Source organism: Periplaneta americana, chromosome 9, assembly GCF_040183065.1.
Source record: "Periplaneta americana isolate PAMFEO1 chromosome 9, P.americana_PAMFEO1_priV1, whole genome shotgun sequence".
Taxonomy (NCBI): Eukaryota; Metazoa; Arthropoda; class Insecta; order Blattodea; family Blattidae; genus Periplaneta; species Periplaneta americana.
The window spans coordinates 135,838,869-135,859,717 of NC_091125.1; the positions used below are offsets into that span (position 1 = coordinate 135,838,869).

A 20,849-nucleotide genomic window follows, 5' to 3' on the forward strand; every position below is an offset into this window, starting at 1 on the left:
CGAGATGGCAGTACAGTCGCTAATGCAATTCAAATGGGAATTATGACGTGACTCCTTATGTAACAACTAGGTGGCAGAGTAGTAAACCTGACAAAAGTCGTTAACGTCAAAGCCTATAAGGCCGATCTATCTGGGATATATATGATCTAGGGCTACATTCAATCCTTTTCAGCAAGCACAATTTAGAGGAAAATAAGTGGAACATAGTGCTAGCTCTTTAAGTGTTTACATCACATCGTGTAGAGACAACCAGCGCTTCCGGATTAAGGACTGGCCCTATCATCAGAGAAGGCATTCGTTACCAAGAACTATTTTCCGAACAGTTCACTCTTTCCCTGCCTTCCTTTAGGTTTGAGCTGATACGGTGCTAAAAAATGTTGGGCAAAATGAAAGTCTTAAATCATTTTAAAATAAAAAAACACTCAGTAGTACAAAGTAGTAATATATGGATCAGACATATGGGCACTAAACTGTAACCTGCAAAAGAAGTAGACATTTGGGTGGAAATTCATAACAAGATAAAATAAAAACTAATTAATATTACGTTCTATTTAACGACACTCGCAACTGCCGAGGTTATACCAGCGTCGCCGGTGTGCCGGAATTTTGTCCCGCAAGAGTTCTTTTACGTGCCAGTAAACCTACCGCAGTTCTAACAGATGAACGTTGTCACTCTGCATAAGAAAGTCCGCCACGCAAATCCCCGCATTAATCTCGCCGTAACTCGCAAATCGGTACAGGTTTTGAATATCAGCCACTTTTAAAAGTAATTTCCATTTTTTCTAAACATTTCTCTCGCTTTGACCCCCCATGTAACGTGAAAAATAAAAAAGTTTGTCGCTTATCAATTTTGAGAGTGTCAATGTTTATTTTGAACGGGTGACTTCGAAGTTAGTAATTTTTTTTCTCACTATCCAAAGAAGTTTTGATTCCAAATTTTTTCTCTGCTTTTCTTAGTCATTTATCTATGAATCCTAAAAAATTAGAGTGCAATTGATTGTCTCTCATAGGAGCTACGACATGTTAATGTTTAACGGTGCTGCCAGAGTCTAGCACAGCGTGCGCCGAGCCACTGTGTAACCTGCAACGTGCATAGCACCTATGGAGGGAGGGGGACACCCGAAGGGGAAGTGAAGCAACTGTCTGACTTAGTAACAGGTTTTCATTTTCCTTACGTCAAGCACTTAAATATAATTTTATACAGTACAAGGCTACAAACTAATGTTTAGTACGTGTAACGAAGAAAGAAATGAACAATAAATTAACAATATCACAACCTAAAATTAACTGTCTTCAGAATGTCTCTGCGACAAAGTTTCAAAATCAGGAATTATGTCACTTACTGCCAGTCGTAGTTGATTACGAAGGTATTTGTCCGTCAGTCGTGATCTAAATTTGGTTTTTACTATTTTAATTGTTGAAAATAATTTTTCACAAACGTAAGTTGTAGCGAACATGGCTTCAACAGAGCAAGCGAAAGAACGAAGCTTCGGATATTTATTTTTTGGCAAAGATTTAAAAAGTTTAACATTTGTCAAGTCCTTACATTTAGCTTTATTTAACATCACATTGTAAATATGTGAGTTTAAATTGAAGATCTAACCGGATTATTCGTACATCTCCTGAAAAAGGGTCGACGTACAGAGATGATGATGATGATGATGATGATGATTATGATGATGATGATAACAACAATAACACTTAACCTTTTAATGTTTCATCAGTTTATGTTATACAACTGTTTCCTCGTAATACTTGTGAACAAATCATACATTTAATATTCTCATCATATTGACAGCAAAAAAAAATGTGTCCTCCCATCCTACTTGAAACTTTCGTACATGGTTTCGAGAGAGACATATGCCACTCGCAGGTCGGAGACAAATACAAATGGAACGGAGTTTCACTCCAGTGAGTGAGAGGGTGGGGGTTGGCGGGGGTTAGAAGCAAGCGAAATGCACAGCTATCACTGCAAGCCACAAAGTCTCGCGAGTCACGTTCTCGCCACGGCTGATCTAGCAGAAAAAAACCGTTCACGTACAGGTTCCGTCACGTGAAAACATTCTCCTCGAGAATCCTAGACGGTCCGTGCCGTTGACGGTATATGTGAACGCTACCATATAAAATGCGTTGTACAATATTTTAATCTAACGCTGCTGGTCCGTGACGTGACGTTGATGTTCCGTATAATGTGAATCGAGCTTAAGTTGAATTTTAAAGATAACTGCCTGCATACACCGTGATTTGTGGAGAAAAAGAATTAGGAAAGTCCAGGATAACAGAGAGGATTTGGAATTGAACGGGTTACAACAATTAGCGGGAATCGCATATCATGATGTAGGCGATATGGTGCAAGAACAAAGATCAAGGTAACAGAAGAAGAATAAGTCAAGGGACACGCAAGGATGGAGTCAGTCAACTTGTTTTTCACAAAGTTAAAAATATTTTCATATGTCCCTGTCCCACCTCACAGTCACGCCCAGAATTAACATGAAGTGTCTTTCAACGTACTTATTCCATCCAATCTCTTAAATTTGTAACAAACAGCGTTATCTCATTTGATGTACACACATCAAATTGAGATGTAAATGCACTTGAATGAGTCACGTTTTAAAGCAATAAATTACTGTCAACATGTGCAAATGAGTCACAAAAGTTAACTTCATATTGTGTTCCGGTGACGTGTTGAATTGTAGTATAAACTCTGAGTTGAAGGCTTAGTCAACTTTTCTCTCTCCCATAGTTCATTAATTTATTTATTCATTAATAATTTTCTCTCTCTCTCTACCTCTGTCTCTTACTCACAGTAAGATGAAGAGATCGCGATTGCCTGAACAAATTTTCGATTCGAGGCACGAAAAAAAAAAAAAAAAAAAACTACAACAATACCGTCTTTGGACACTATACCATACCATTTAACTGTCATATGATTTTGTTAAAAACCATGCGACAAATTTAGATAAAAACAAAATTCCATTAATTTTTATTAAAGCGTAGGGGAGAGTCGGGTAGTATCGTACATCGGGTAATATCGGGCAGTGCGTTTCTTTCATCTACCACCATATGGTAGTACCTGAATGACATGGTTACGTTTCTCTATGCGATATCACAGAAACGTAACCATGTCAATCAGGCACTGTCATCGTGCGGTAGATTAAAGAAACTCACTGTCCGATATTACCCGATGTCCGATACTACCCGACTCTCCCCTACATTTTTTCACCACTGGAATAATACGGGCCAAGGTTATACAACTATATTTTGATAATAAATCCTGACCTAGTTTATTTTGAGTTTAATCAATTAAGAAGAGATTAAGCAAATTATTTTGTATTCATGTCCCTTTTTCCTTTTTTATTTTTCTTAATTTCAATGAACTATTTATTCACTCCAACTTAAATTCTGTTCTTGACATTTTTTTTTTATTTTAGTGGGTTATTTTACAACGCTTTATTAACAGCTTAGGTTATTTAGCGTCTGAATGAGATGAAGGTGATAATGCCGGTGCCGAAAGTTATCCAGCATTTGCTCATATTGGGTTGAGGGAAAACTCCGGAAAAAACCTCAACCAGGTAACTTGCCCCGACCGGGATTCTTGACTTGATTCTCTATTTTTATCTTCGTAAATATCCTTGTTTTGTAATAATTGTATTAGTTTTGTAATTCTATTGAATCTTTGTTATGTTCCAATTATTACAAAATAGTATTTATAGGAACCGCCCCCCCCCCCCGAATACGAGCTTGCTCAAACGGGTGTGCGCTACATCAGTACAGACCGATTATTTAGTCCTGACAGCTCGGCGACGCGAAAGAGGGGAAGTAATAGGTGTAGTGGGGAAAGTTCCGGAGCAGAAATTAGGGCGAGCGGTAGGTAAAGGCATGCAGTACAGCTTAACTGTACTGAAAACACAACTTGACATCAGATCACTCTGACTGTAGGGAACAGACTAATCTGAACCATCCCTTGGCGTAACTTAATGGACTCGCCTGACCCAGGCGCACATCACCGGCGACTGTCAGGACTAAATAATAGTACTGTAATGTGTATTTATTTTGTACTGTATGTAGCAATTACGTATTATTCCATTCTGTATTAAGTCGACCGAGCGGGCTAGCGGAGTGGTAGAGGGATGGCCTTGCATTCGGGAAGTCCGGGGTTCGATCCCAGGGGCCGGCAATCCTAACTGAGGTTTTTCATGGTTTCCTCAGTTATTTCCAGCCAAATTCCGGGATTGTACCTCTTGAAAGTCCGGCCATGGACGGCGATCCTTCCCTTAATCCTTTCATATGTGTGAGTGAATGCTGTGTACTGTCTTAAATGTTTGTGTTGTATCGGAGGTGGCCCTGGCATTGAGCTGATCCCTCGTCCGGGGAGGCCCTCCATGTTCTTGTGTGGTCAAAAAGTACGTATGTGATCCATAGATTAATTCCTCTCCCGACAGGTCGCGGGTCTGTAAGGCCCGTGTGGCGTGGGTCGTGTAAATGAACCTAAAAGGGAGAGGTTAAACTAAGAGAAAGAAAGAAAGAAAGAAAGAAAGAAAGAAAGAAAGAAAGAAAGAAAGGAAGAAAGAAAGAAAATATTAAGTCGTATATGCTGAATGTGGACAAACTATGCTCAACAGTCTGTGAGAAATCAGAGCACAGAAAGACGACTCATCTAAAATAATTTTTTCTCTACCAGGAATGCTTAAAATTTATTTAGGCGAAAATTAGAATAAGGTAGGTGTATCAAACAAGGCCCACCCTTTCTTGTGCTATAAGTATATGCAATATCTATTAGATGACAACAGTGATTGGATCCTCTACTACTGCGCATTTAACAGTGCTAATATCACACGTCAGCTGTAACTGGTTACCGCCATTTTATGTTGCTCTGTTTGAGTTGTTTGTCTGGCTAATTAATGAAAGTGTAATTTTTACGTATTTCTGCAGCTATTTATAAATAATATTTCAGGCATTATACATTTTTGGACAGCTGTTTTTTGAAGACAATGTAATATTAGATTTAAGATATAATTGGTGGTGATGGAGTAATGAGCAAGGGACTGAAGAAAAACTGCAGGTCTCTAATAAGGCCCGGGTAGGTCTTGTTTGGTGCATGAAGTGTCAGAACGATTACACGTTCAAGACTTGGTGAACTGTTTTCATCTGCTTGGCTCAGAGTAATGACTCCAGGTAATTTGATTGCGAGGTTTCGAGGAACAGGAATGTTTCCTTTCAACACTCAAGCTATTCCTGAATCTGTGACCTACTGAAGGAAACCCAGGTTCAAATGCAGATGTACCAAACCTGTCATCCGACGAAGAGGCAGGAGTTAATCCTGATTTTGTCATTGATCTAGCATCAGCAGTCATTAACAGTGAAGAATCTCCAAACACCCCTGTGATCAACAACGATATAGTCCTGGGCCTTATATGGAACCTATGCTTTCAATAAGGCCCACATGACAACTAATTCTGAAATAATTACCACGGCCAAAATCTTAAAAACAAACATTTAGAACATTTTTTTCGAAGAGAGTACTAACTCAACTCTGGACACAGAAAATAACGATTTCCCATATTTAACCATTAAAAACACACATGGTCCCAAACCAGTGTTTAAGCTAGAAAATAAATAATTGTCGCAAAAATGCAAAAATGAAAAATTATATTTGTGCAAATTGCGAAAAGCTTGTGCAATATTCTAAATAATTGTACCGAAAGATAAAATTAATAAAGTACGCAGAAACAAAAAGTTACGTAATTTGTTTATTGGAGTTTTATTACTTTCAATCCATCTTACCGCACTCTAGATACAGTCTACATATGTAAGTAAATCATTAGACGTAGGTATGTATGTTTAGAATCAATTACTGCTGAATTTATATCACATTAAAATACGTTATTTTATGGGCACTCTAAACATTGAAGTTCTTTACTAGTAAGCCCTTCAAGATTTATTGTTAGCAGAGTGCTAACTCTTCTTATTGAAAGGTGGTTTCTAATTACAGTTTTTACAAGATTCCTGCAACTAAATCCTTGCTCACAATTTACAGTATGCGATGGTATTATATAAATCGATTAGAAGAAACTGCTCACTTAACTTGCCAACTTACATGAATTTCACCAACTATTTGAAATCCATTCTTGAATGACTATTGCTCAATATCTTTTTGAACATTGCCTATGCCATTAGCATTTCATTTAAATAATTGATTAAATGGCAATCTTACTCGTGTTAATTGTGCTGCATTCAGGACAATGGTACACAGATTACTCAACATACCCATGAGCCAACAACACTACAATGAAGAAGTGAACACAATCAAATACATAGCACAAAAAATGGTTACAACCCAAACATAATAGAGAACATCATAAGGAAGACAAAACAAAAACTCAAAACACACAAAAACACACAAAACACAACACAAACACAAGAACACAAGAAATACATCACACTAATATACGAAAACAAAAACACACACAAGATCGCATCCTCATTCAGAAAACAGAAATACAACATAGCCTACAGAACAGAAAACACACTACAAAGACATTTCAACACACAAACAACACAAACAAATAAATACAACCACACAGGCGTATACAAACTCACATGCAATAGTTGCGACAGTTTCTACATTGGACAGATAGGCAGATCATTCCAAACTGGATACAAAGAACACATTAAAGCAATAACCAGAGGACACAATACATCTACATACGCCGAACACATAACTAATGTTAACCACACATACAATAACATAAATACAGACATGGAAATCCTACACATACAGCCCAAAAACCAAAAACTCAACACACTAGAACAATATGAAATATACAGACGTGGACAAATTATTAGACTAAATTAATTATATGTGCAACAAAGCTGTATTTATCGGTAGAAATAATGAACAAAAATGTATTTTGCACAGAAATAATGAACAGAAAATTGAGTCTTGAGGTTACTAATATTTTGTGAACATTCCCTTATTGTTTAATAACACGTTGATTTTGTCAGGGATGCTTGAAACCAAAGTTTGGCACTTTCTTTGAATATCAGCATCATTTAGCCAGATATCAGACAGTGCTTAAATGAGTCCATGTTTTGTTGTAAGCCTCTTTTTGTTCACTTTCTTCTTCAGTATAGATCACAGATTTTCAACTTCGTTCATGTCCGGTCTTCTTGCAGGCCATGGGAGAATATCTTCTGCAGTATATAATTAAAACACCAGTAGTACCAACATAGCCAGAAAAATATACTTAACCATTGGAAAAATATACTAGAAGATGTAAACAATCATATTTACAACAATAGAGACTCTGTGAATTATACTGATAGTTGATATGACGAATTATATTATGTTTCCAAGAAAACGTTTTAGTCTAATAATTTGTCCACGTCTGTACAGACACACTAAAACACACCCTGATCAAATTCTCAACACACAGATCAATTTCAGAACACACACACTATTTGACACCACATTTAAACACTTTTCAACAATCGAACGCACCCACACAACAGGTAGCGAAGTTCGAGATGACTCCGAGATCTAGTAGGCTCTGAGGATGGTGTGAAGAAGCACCGAAACAGCTGTAAGCCGCACATGCTTACACAATTAACACGAGTAAGATCGCCATTCAATCAATTATTTATATTCAAGTGTTAAAAGTAGTGGACGAAAGATTCAACATGTATTTCATTTAAAATCAGATTCTCCAGAACTGATTAGTTCAAACAAATCTCTGATTTCATTTTCTCCATTACCATCCTTGTTTCTGCAGTCCAATGTAGTTGTCGAATTTTTGCACATTTACATTGAAAGTCTGTTGCATTTTTAGATGTAGAGTAGCAAAATTCGACAAATGCGATTGTGACTTGAACTCTGTCCCAAACTTTAGATGGACCTTGTTTGATACACCTACCTTACTTTCTGTTTGCATATCATACAAATTGTCGAAAATATTGCTAATGCGTAAATTCACAGACACTAATGGTCCATAAAGCAGACAACACAATAATGAGAATAAAAAAAGGAATTGTAATATCTCAGTCACTCTTAATTGGCCCAGACTGTACAGAGTGCGAAGCTGTAATGAATGATGTCATTTCTGTAGCTTGACAGATGGGTACGAAGTGTAACAATAATAATTATTATTACAATGACAAATTGAGCTCAATTGTTTTAATTTCAAACCGCAGCCCATGTGACAGTAATTGTTCAGTGAGAGGGCTGTGACGGGTCCATTATTCACCCCACAGTAAGGATTTAGTCTCAGACCGAAGGTGTAAACACGTGGTACACGTTCTTACTTCACTTGATGAGGGAGAGACAGTGTAGAACAGGTTGGTGTAGGCATGGGACTGTTGGAACTACCTTCATCTGCAAGACCACCCACTGATACTTTTTTGGAAGACTTCTCTTTAATGAACAATGCTTTGAATTATGGATCATACGAGTTTCGACAATGATCTTTGGATCATGAGTATTCTGACAGTGCTTCGTTTGGAACATGTGAGTTTAGAAAGTGATATCTTGGGATCATGTGGGATTTGACAGTAACAAATTAAAAATTACACAAGAACATTGCCTCAAGTATATTTTTAAATTCAATGTTAAAAAAATAGGTGTCCAATTATTAAAGTCTTCATTTGAGTACATTTTACAAAATAACACAGTACAATATAAATCGAGGGGTCCAGTCAGAGAGAAGAATGTCACAAATCTTGGAATAGAGCAATCAAGTATTCTGAGAACAGTTGCGAATTTCTGGTGGAAACTTAAATTTCATTGAGGTAAACTATTGCCAGAATTATTGCAATTATGACACACACAAAAAAAACTAAATTTTCTTAGAAAAGCGGGTTCCTCCCTTATTTGAGTCGACCTCTCAATTTACAACCTACCATACAAAATAAATACTGATTATAAATTTTATCAAAACTCAAATTTTCCTTACTACGTTCCTTTATATCACAAGATTAACATCTGTTTCCACCAATTCGCACATATGTTCAGTACTGTCCAATTGGTTTATTAGTCACAGCACCATCCATGATATATATAGGTACTGTATGTAATATCATTTTTGGGCTATTTTAAAAGTAATTGCAAAAATTAAAATTATGAAATTGATGCCTGAAACTAATAATTGCATGATTATGACGATGATTGTGAATTAAACAGCTTTTAGTTACAAAACCAGCAGACCTAAAGGTTCGAATTCCGTCGAAGACATGCAGATATACTGTACTCGCCTTCAATTATGCGTCCTTTAAAAAGTATGCAACAATGCTTGTAGCTTCCCTATTTGAATGCTATGAAGAAACTATACACTATACAAAAGTTATAGAGGGATGAGGAAAGGAATATTTTAAAATGTTTTCAGAAACTATATATTTCATTTATAAGGGATGCGCAAATGAGTAACTTGTTTTTGACACCATAAACTTATTTTTTCCATTTTGAATTCTTCAGGTCTCAAACGAAAAAATAATTAGAAATTAGATAAGCACAGTGATGGCTTAGAAAATGGTTATGCACCATTAAAATTTAACTACAAAATCAATACAAGGCATACAATTAAGAGACAAAAAAATATTAAAAATAATTTAGCAATGTAATAGAGTCCGTCTTGATATCAGTTTACAGAGTGTGTTCAAAATAGTCCCTATTCACTGTCAAACAAAACAAATTCTGTCTTGGAAACTCTTTTATGTCCTCAGCAACACTTTTCGGTTGCTATGTTGAATCTCATCCCTAATTTTGCGTTTAAACTCTTCCAGGTCTCGTAGTCGGTTAGGGTAGACCCTCCACTTCAAATAGCCCCACAAGAAAAAAAATCTTATGATTGAGTTCAGTGGATCTTTGAAGCCATTCAGTAATCATAACTGTTTTTGATTAGCTTTTGTCTATGGTTATTTAATTCATGGTCCTTTAATATCTTACCTATGGAATACTGCTATGGGGGAACAGTGTTTTTATAAATAGGGTCCTATTGCTTCAAAAAAGGGCCATAAGAATTTTATAAAATGCAGCTTTTAATGAACATTGTAAACCATTATTTGTGAAAAACAAAATCATGACTGTAATTAATTTATATATTGTAGAGTTAATTTTGTATGTTAAAGATAATCTTCCAACTTTAACATTAAGAAATGATATGAAGGTTGCAACTAAATTTTCATCAATATTTTTAATTTAAGCAGAGCTGCTCTCAAATGTCAGCCTACATCTCTAGTTGGTTAATTTTAAATCCGTTTTATAATCTTGACGAATTTTTTGATTGTGCATTCTCTTTGTAATTTAACTGACCCTGTCTATACATTTTGTTTTTAGACACGTAATTTAAACTATTAAACAATCCATAGTGATAAATTTATAATAGCATTTCTCTTTGTTATGTAGACATACACTGCAATCACAAATTTGAGCCAATTTCTACAAAACAATAAATTATTAGTGTTAAAAATGTCATTTTGTGCGTATTTAGACCTGACAAAAAAAAAGTTATACTGTATAGTGCCATTAAAAAAAAAAAAAGAAATCCTTGGCACATCCTTTATAAATCAAATCAAAGTTTTTTTTTTTTTTTTTTAAATATGTTCAAAATATTCCTTTTTCAACTCTTCTCCCATTACTTTCGTAGAGTTTCTTCACATGGATAAAGAAAACTAAGTGATATTTCTATGCATGATAGAAGTGTTATATCTCTGCAGACTGAACGGAGCAATAAAACACATTAAAATAATAAAAAAAATCTTTCTGCAATTAAGTGCATGGTTAATTAGAAAATTAGGCCGAAAGTTTGCGTAGTTTGGCAACAGTGCATCATGGGCTCACCCACGAAAACACATGCATACTTGGTCTGGATAGCAGGATTCCGTACCTCAGTCACTGCGGTAGGGTTGCCAGATTTCTTAATTGCAAGAAATAATGACACGTGTTATTCTTTTTATTTAATTTGCAAGAAAACCATCAATTTTATTTAAAATCTGCAAAGGAATAAATAATTCCGTATCAGTTTCTGTAATGATAAGAATAAAAATCAGAATCGTACAGCCAGTGCCAGCATTTTTGGCGCGTGTCCTTGAGTAAAAGCCAGTCAGTGAGCATTTTTTGCCAGTGCAACTGAGAATGGTACCACCGAAATACACGTCACGACAGCAATCTGCCAATCACAGTTGTCAGTCTTATTGTCACTGACTGCGTCAAAGGCAAGACACTGGGGTGTGTCCTTGAGTAAACTGTCCAGTCAGTGTCATATGTTGCCACTTCAGTTGAGAATGGTACTATCTCCTAAACAGATGTGACGTCAGCAAATCTGTCAATAACAGTTGTCACCTTTCTCGTCGACAGACTGTGGTAAAGATAAGACACTCGCTCTCAACGTTCCCATTACTTATTTCACGCGTCAGAAATGGTAGTTTTGGTTATACGGATAGTAGCCTACTTATCGAGAGAAACAGTGTTAATATTTAGGGGAAAATTATGTTTTTTTTTCTGAGAAAAGCATTAGAGACTAATACGGTATTAGAATTTTTTTATTCTATTCTATTAATAAGCTGTTAAAATATCTGTAGGGTTATATTACTTCCACCCTGTATATTATATTATATGCAGGCAGACACACAATGAGAGAGAAAGACAGTCGAATAGAAAGAGACAAACGTAGAGAGAGAGAGAGATAGAAAGACGGTTCGATAAATTAATATATACAGTATGTATATATATATATATATATATATATATATATATATATATATATATATATATACAGGGACATCACTTTATTTTTACCAACATTTTTAACATTAACCTGGTTATACTCGGAAACACTGTTGCCCCCTTCCATTATAGGAGTTTCATGTTACTAGTGCAATATGTAAACAAATCATTTTACTAGGTATAGGAGGAGAGAAAAGTAGTGTATCCATTTATGTTGTAGGGAAATACGATATTACGATTTTCAGTTTGATCATCACTTTTACGGAATTTATCAAAATACAGTAGAGTAGTAACATTTTTTTTAACTCAACTTTTCAGGCGGCTATGTTCGTTATGTAATGTCTACTTTATTTAGCATATTAATTATTGATGTTAACATACAATATAGAGAGTGCATTTAAATTGAGAGGGTCATAAGTAAAGGGCTGTAAGTGCACTTAAGTTACTTTGAGAAAATGGGGTTTAAATATTTAAGCTTTCGTAAAATCGGTGAAATTTTTATTTAAATTTTAATGTGTGATGCGATTAAAATATCCCTTTGCCACTAAAATTTTAGATACTTTAGCTTACACTGGATGCACTTAACTCATGTTTTACAAATGTCACTAGCATTCCTTTGCTTCTAGCCACCTCAATTAAAAAAAAAAGCTAATCTGAATTTTTAAACAAGTTGCTAAAAATGGTTGCCGTTCATTACAATGCAGGCTTGAATTCAGTACGCATATTATTAAAAACATTTTGAAGCATATTCTCTGAAATTGAATTTATCGTTTCTTGAATATAATTTTTAGTACGATATTATTAATATAGGTTCTTTCTTCTATAGAAAACGCAATCATATTTATGAAACACACTATACACTGCAGTGTTTACTTCACTGCTTGAAGACTTCGAATGCAACAGCGGCCGTAAGTTTGTGTGTCTGACGGGAGCAAGGACATTAGTGAAGGGGTGAGAGTGAAGTACATTCAGAAATGCAGGTACAATAAAAATGCAAGTAAAAATAAAATGATGTCCCTGTATATATATATATATATATATATATATATATATATATATATATATATATATATATATATATAGGCAAAAACAGGTGGATGGATAAAGGCTTGAAGAGAGATACAGAACAGGTATAGACAAGTAGGTACAGCCTATTCACCAGTAGCCAAAGCTCACGTGTCGACGTCGACGGATGTGCTTACCTCTAAGTCCATGCTCCTGGCTAAAGCGCCGCCCTGCTGGTGATGGTGGTGATCCCCCGACAGTGTGTGGCGGCGGGGCTCGTCGCGACGCCCGGACCGCCCTCCCCCTCCACCTCCACGCCTCACCTCATCATCGCGACCCACGTTGGACACTGCAACAAACAAACCGATTGCAATGTTATTACAGGCGGGCGTCACACTTCCTTCTGCCTGCGGAGAAGAGGGATGTCTTTTATACCCCTCGCTATCTTAATGGGGATCTTACCTTTGTTTACTTTGCCTTGTTGCCTGGAAACCAAGTTAAGCCCCAGATTAAACAATGACATTCAAATCCTTAATTTCGAAATCTAATGTTTGTTCCTCCGAAGAAATGACAAACAACTGTCAATGTGATTTTGAAATAGCCTACTTCAACGTTTCTCAAACTACCTGTGGTCCTCGAGGTCTGGCCTAGTGGTCCTTAAAAAAAAAAAAAAAAAAAAAAAAAAAAAAAAAAAAAAAGCAGAAGAAAAAATAAAATTCAAACGAATTGCGTATCATTCAATAGCTGAAAATCTCAGACTTTGGAAATGACACATGGCAATCGCCTTTCACTTTTTCTCTCAGTACTGACATTTTATTCGTCTACCGACTTCTCACTCTACTCTCAACAACAAAAGAGGGATTTAAAGCACTATGAACGTCGTGTTCCTCGCCATCTTTTTCCTACACATCTGGCGCCGTGCCTGTAACCCAGCCAGGGACCACCAAATTCATAACAGAGGGCCGAACCTTTTCATGTATTTATGACTTTCTTAATAGTTTGCACATTGAAATGGTCACGTACTGTACGTCGTACACCAATAATACAACTCTGAGGTCACAATTTTAAACTTATTTTCCAAGTAAATATGACGAATTTTCATGGGTTCGTGATCACTTTCATTGCGATATTGAAACTAACAAACTTTCATTGAATGAAAGCGAACAGTTAATTGAACTCTCGAATGAGACCGGACTTAAAATGAAATTCGAAGCGGAAGGTATGGCTAATTTCTGAACTGTATCACAAGTGAAAAGAGAATATAGTGAACTGTACAAGGGTGCTTTAGAGATTACAATTCAGTTTGCTTCTACGGATCTGTGTGAGAAAGGGTTTTCATCACAATCTCTAATAAAAACAAAGTAGGCTACCGAAATCGACTTGATGTATGTGACAATCTCCGACTTAAGCTTACCAGCATACATCCAAATATAGAACAATTAATTAATTTGAATACTAACATTTATTATTTATTTTTTTTTTAGCTAATAAGTTAAAGATTGTCCGAACTCTAATGGCTTTGAATTATTAAAGACACAAAAATGAATTTTCTTCTATTAACATTAGCTTAATTAGTTAATACTAATATAACATTAATTTAGTTTAATTAATTTTAATTAATTAATTAATTAATTCTATTTTAAAATATAAGTATAGGCCTACTGGTGTTAAAATATGCTATAAAAATGATAAATTTGCTTTCGAAGGGAACAAGAGTATGGTGGTCCGCGGAACTGTTCTGACTTAAAAAAGTGGTCTCCACTTCAAAAAAGTTTGAGAAACGCTGGCCTACTTCTTAATCCAGAAAAGTTTTTTTTATATTATTATTATTATTATTATTATTATTATTATTATTATTATTAGGGAATGTACTTTGTCCCAGGAGACTACAAGATTAAGTAACGGTATTACGAACATACATCTGGCAAGCGAAGTATTTGACTGACAACTCACGCTACTCTTGTTTCGTCAAGTGGGGCAGAACAAAACAAGGGACACTTTAACAATTACACTAATAATTACAATTAAAATTATCTAAGGAGCTCATTTTCAAAACGTCTCTTGTCCACCTGATAACGAAAATGAGTTTCCTGTGCCCATGCATTCTTCAATTTTTAATAATAATAATAATAATAATAATAATAATAATAATAATAATAATAATAATAATAATGGTTTATTTAATCTGGCAGAGTTAAGGCCATACGGCCTTCTCTAACACTAACTCTCAACCAGGAATAAAACTGCGATACAAAAAATCACTACAAATTTTCAAAGTAAAGTACAGTAGTGGCAAAAAGAACCCGGATGGACCCTTGTAGCTGATTTCAGAGCCTTGTTCATCCAGAGCACGATAGACTGGTAACTAAGGGCCGTATTCATAGACATTTTTAGCGCGGGCTTCCGGTGAATGATCAGCGTTTTTCGTATTCATAAACCAGTGTTAGCGATACGATATGATTTGAATTCTGTACTAGTATCCAGTGGATAGCCAGGGCTAGCTTAGTACGCTCGTAGCGCGTGCTGCGAAATGTCTATGAATAGCACCCTTAGACTTTCGTGGTTCGAATCCTGCCTGGGAAGGAAATTTTATTTTGTTCCTTATTCAAATTTATTCCCAATACTTTTCGATTGCTGGTAAAATTCATGTTCCGGGAATAATAAGTTAATTAAGTATTAAAATATCGCTACAATCGAAAAGTATTGGGAAGTAAAATACAATCACGAATATAAGGATATTTATTTAACGGCATTTACTTTAAATAAACGTCGTTCAAGCCTTGGGAAATTAGACCTCCGAGTAACAAAACCAGTTTAATAAGAGCCTAGCGAAGGCCCGGGCTTGAATGAATGAGACGGCTCATTGTCTTATTGCAGAGCGGTAGAAGTTTCGTTCCTCGGGAATACAGTCGCGGAGGAGGAAGGAATTCTAAAATTACCTTTTGTACACAAAGATCTGCGGAGGTGAGATACTGGAAATGCGAAATGTATTCAATCTTAGAGCACAGGGGAGCCCAAACTATACGGCAGTGAGTCTGCATAGTGTACAGTGATGTATCTCGTGTAAGTTGTGGTTGCAAAGAAGATTCTAAAAGCTGTGTACAGGGCAAGGACAAGATTACTACTGCAAGTATCGTCAGTATATTAAAGCAGGCGGCTGAAAGCTTCTCACATAAGAGGACCGATGTTCGATCTTGTACGAAACTGTTACGAGCATTTTTCTTGTTAATTTCATTATCTGTTTATGTCAAGGTGGATCAAAATGTTGATTTAATATTTTTTTAAATTCATTATTTGGTTTTCTCTCTTTAAAATGCTTTCTGACATATGACTATACTAGAATTGTATCCATTTTAATTTTTTGATTTTCTGAATAGATATACACAAGTTTTAATTTCAACGCCCATTTTAGAAAAAAAATACGGCTTTTGGGTAGGAAATTATGATCTTTTATTTTTACAATTTTAATTTTTTTATTTTTGTTCTTTAAAAATGCTATGTCACATTTATGACTTACTGATTTACTAAAATTGTAGTCAAGTTAATTTCTTCTTTTTTGTGTGTGAGCGCAGCATTGTAATATGCAAGTACAATATAATACAGTAGAAGCTCTTACGTTCGACAGAAATCAAGTTCCACATGCCATAGTTCGGCTGCTTACGTAGGAGGATTAGGTACGCCCCTATAAGGGCATTAATAAATGGGTTTGCCATTTGAATGGCAATTGGTTCTGTGTCTTGTAGTGATACTTTTGTTAAAGGAAAACAATGTTTTATTGATTAGGACATCCATATTTAATCACTGATTTTAAATTGATGAACTCTTCTTTTTCTAGTCGAGAATTGTGCCGTTTGTGAGACGGAATTGTTGAAACCCACTGTGGTACTAGAAGCGCATACACAAGTCTCGGGGCGGGCAGGAAATGCAGGTACAGTACTGTATTCGTTGATGGATAACCAATAAGAATTTGTATTCATTTCACTTGCCACACCCACTACCCTTATTGGACTGAATTTTCAATTCTGTTTTGTCGAACTTAGGAGAGTCCACTGTACAGTATATAGTCTTCTTCATTTATTTTCCGTAAATTTAGTCTTTTTCGTAGAAAAGGAACCTTTTCTTAGCTTCTATTTAATCTAGAAAGCTGAAATTATCACAAATTGTTTATTTGGATAGTTCTAAAATTTTTTAAATTTTGAAGTTGTTATAGGAACGTAACTGCCTATATTGACAATATTAAATTATGTCTTACATAAGAAACTTTTCCCGAAAATTGTGAAAGTTAGCTAGTTTTTACAGCTCACGTACACGTAACTTGACTTCTTATGCTGAAACAGTAATTTTTCTTTAATTTCTGTCCTCACACGTAAGCCGCTTAGGTGGGTTCATAGTACTACCCGGGATATAATGATGTGCATGTCCTATGGCGGGGATCGGCAAAAATGTCCTCGTGATCACTAGCAATAGTGACAGTGCAGTAAACTATCTTTGCTTCACCCCCTCCCTTCCGTCCAACTCCCCTACAACTCCAGTAAACAGGCATCTATCAGTGGCGGGTTACCTGATAAGATTTAGATTGTTTCTTTCTCAAAACCTTCAACGTCTGTTCGGAAACGTGTGTTTAAGGAAGAATGGAAGGAACAGTATTTGTTGTGCACATGGTGACAATGTAGACGCCTCTCGTGTTCTAAAATTCTAATAGGCACTTCTAAATCTAGCGACATTACGACATGTAATAAGATTGTCACGAAATCATAGGTAAGCAAGAACATATCCAATTTAATTGTAAACGGAAATGTATACAATAGAAAATAAGTATGAACATAATTTCCTTTTCGTAGGCCTGGACGGGACGAAGTATTTAAAACTTAAAAACTAACTTCAAATAAGAGTTCTGGTACTAAAATATGATGAAACAAGCTATGAGTCAAAGGGAACTCCATGCCAGTTATGTTATTGCTTTGGAAAGCGCAAAGTCATTGAAGTACTACAATGAAGGACAGTTCATTAAAACATGTCTGAATAAAGTTGCTAACATTATTTGTCCCGAATAATCTGATGTTTTAATAGTATTAAATTATCCACACGAACATTACAAAGGAGGATAAGGGATATTGAGACACTAGCTGAAGGAGGAATAAAATAAAATATGCATAAACAGTGTCTAATCTCTCGCTTTATGTGGAAATATAGATATTGATAATGTTCACTAGCGGAGTTACGAAGGATCTCCCTGTATAATAATATTTTCTCGATGTAATTCTACTTATAGGAAATACAACAGGAGAGGAGTTATTCCAAGCGGAAGAAAATATATAGAAGAACTGAATCTTAACATAAAGCAACTTGGATCTGTAGTAACATACGGGACTCGAAATACGACTTTAAAAAAAGTCTACTAGGTGGAGTAACGTGTTATTAAGAGAGCTGGAAATAAATAAGGACATAAAACGTTGCCATTGTGTAAAACACCAGACTGACTTAGATTTATTTAAAATGCTCTCCATAGAAAATATATGTAATCCTATCATAGGTCGTCTGCCGCTACCCTACATAGCTGCTATGTTTGGCTCTATATTAAATATATTTCGCAACACTTGTTTTCTGAACCAAAACTTGTAATATCTAAACAAAGATCGTGACTAACAGACGAAAATTAACGAGTTGTCTTAAGAGAGGCAATTTGTGACGTATTTTCCTAGGTTGTTGCAGCACAGTAAAAATAAAGTAAAATACAGGGTGTTTCCGAGGTAGTGTTACAGACTTTCAGGGATGATGGCGAAGGGCACATGTATCAATTTGAGATAAGGAACTATGGTCCAGAAATGACCGAGTCGAAAGTTATAAGCAAAAATAGTTGTGTAGAAATGGAATTGTAATTTGGCACCACGTGCCTGTCTTCCCTTAACCTTTGGAACAGTCGCGAAAGAAGGTATGGGTCGGATGTCTCCTACGCGGGTACTTAACCCGATACAATCTGTGAGCTTGTCTACTGTTCCCATTGGCTCATCCGTATTCGAAAATCAGGTCTGCTTATTCCGCTCTCGTGTACTCCTCCATTTCACTAGGACTGATCGACTGGACACTGCAACTTGTACACATACACTGCTGTCTACAGACGTGCATATCAGGTTCGATCTTGTCCGTTACACATTACCTATCTGCATTGCTTTAGTGTAGTTTCCTGTCCCCGCCCCTCAGACAGCGCACTGAATTGAATACTGTAAGTAGACAACGTAAACAACGTCAGATGGAGTATGTGTAAGATGTACAGATATATACACATAAATAAGATGTACAGAGGAATAAAATTATTTCATTTCCACATAACTATTTTTGCTTGTAACTTTAGATTCGGTCATTTCCGGACCAGAGTTTCTTATCTCAAATTAATACATGTACCCTTCGCCATCATCCGTGAAAGTTTGTAACACCACATCGGAAACACCCTGTATAATCTGTCCATCTATAAATGAATATTATGTAGTCTACTTCAGATGCTTGTGTTGAGAGTCCGCTACTGGGATCCGGACGGAGTGCTCTATACTGCTCGATTGATATTACATCTTATGTATTGCGGCTTATGTTCAGTGATGTCATCGTCAGTACAAATTTGTCGACGGCTGCCCTAAAGCCACCCGTGCTATAGAAACATTCTCGCTCGCTCAACAATTATGTTCCTCACTGTACATTAACTACAGTTATTCTAGTTCTCGATTTATAAACACACATGGCTTACACATACAGCCTTAAAGTCACATGTTGAAGACGAACAATTTCCTTAAATAGAATAATAGCCTACTTGTTGTGATATTAAGGATTAATTCTAACAACTGTTCCGTGATTTTATGTGCTCTGACTTCTGAGCAACATTAAACATTTTCTTTTACTTGTGCATTATTCTGACTGCTATTTGGATATCCCTGGACACAGCAGCAGAAATAAATATATGCAGCTTAGAGCTGTCATATATTAAGGAATTTGTCTTGAATAAACATACATCAAGTTCTCGGATATAGCATCACCATTATATTCTTCCGGTGTAAGTAGATTACGTTAAGGGAACCACGAGCAGACAATTTGTACAGGAATTAAATTTAGGCAAAGAGTATTTAAGGATTACGCAGGCATTTAGGATTTGCATATGAATGGATATATTACTGTGATTTCAAGGTGAAAAAAGTACAGAGCAAGGGGAGTAATTCACTTAACAATGTTTCACTATTAAAAAAACAAACTCAGAAAGAATAGTCACAGAGAGAATACTCAAGATAATCTTCAACAATTTCAATATACATTTGCTGCAATAGGAAAGATCTGGAGTTGTGTATTTTACAGATACTTGATATTTTCTAGTCAGTTGTTTAAGGTGAATTGAAAGGCCCTCTATTACTATTAAACAGAGTGCTGCATTGGAGTTAAACGGCTCGCTTGAACTCGGTCGAGTGTCGCACCCTCGAGTGAGATACGATCGGTCGTGATAAGCTCGTAATAAATACAAGCACAGTACAAGGTCATCTCACTGACATGTCTCATCTTGTATGGAAGGCGACAGATAAGATACACATTTGTTTTGCTCACACGGTAAAAATAAGGCTTTATTTTCTGCGTTTATGACAAACGTTTAATGGAACAGTCAATGAAACGTACCAAAACAGGAACATGAAATTATAAATAAAATAGCATGAAAAACTTCGATATATAGTTATTATTGCTAATTAATAATTATTCAATATTTGATTTACCACATATATAATATGATAGGTCCATACATAGTGTTCCGCCTATATACTGCGACAATGTAGAAACGTTTTACAAAATATTATTGATATAGCAGTAGATTAATAGCAATATTAGTACAGAGATAACGTTACAGAAAAAATAATAAAACGAATAATCATGCTGCACAACTGTTACAGACGCAAAGATTGGTACACTAATTATTAGAGATTATTAATTATTATTATTATCATTATTATTATCATTATTATTATTATTATTATTATTATTATTATTATTATTATTATTATTATTATTATTGCTACTATTATTACTACTACTAGAAAACTTGATACAGTTTTTGAATTATCGTGATTGTGTTCTCCGTTTATAATAATTACATTTACAT

The 20,849-nt window shown here is 35.6% G+C and overlaps 1 protein-coding gene across 21 annotated transcripts in view; it reads right to left on the reverse strand.

The window, feature by feature from the left end:
- LOC138706539 (coiled-coil domain-containing protein AGAP005037) overlaps nt 1-20,849 on the reverse strand; it is a 1,408,895-nt gene that overhangs the window by 714,006 nt on the left and 674,040 nt on the right. For all 21 annotated transcript variants that reach the window (XM_069835948.1, XM_069835949.1, XM_069835942.1 and 18 more), the window contains one exon: nt 12,919-13,070. In XM_069835948.1, coding sequence (XP_069692049.1) covers nt 12,919-13,070 — 152 coding nt within the window. The remainder of the gene's footprint in view (nt 1-12,918; nt 13,071-20,849) is intronic.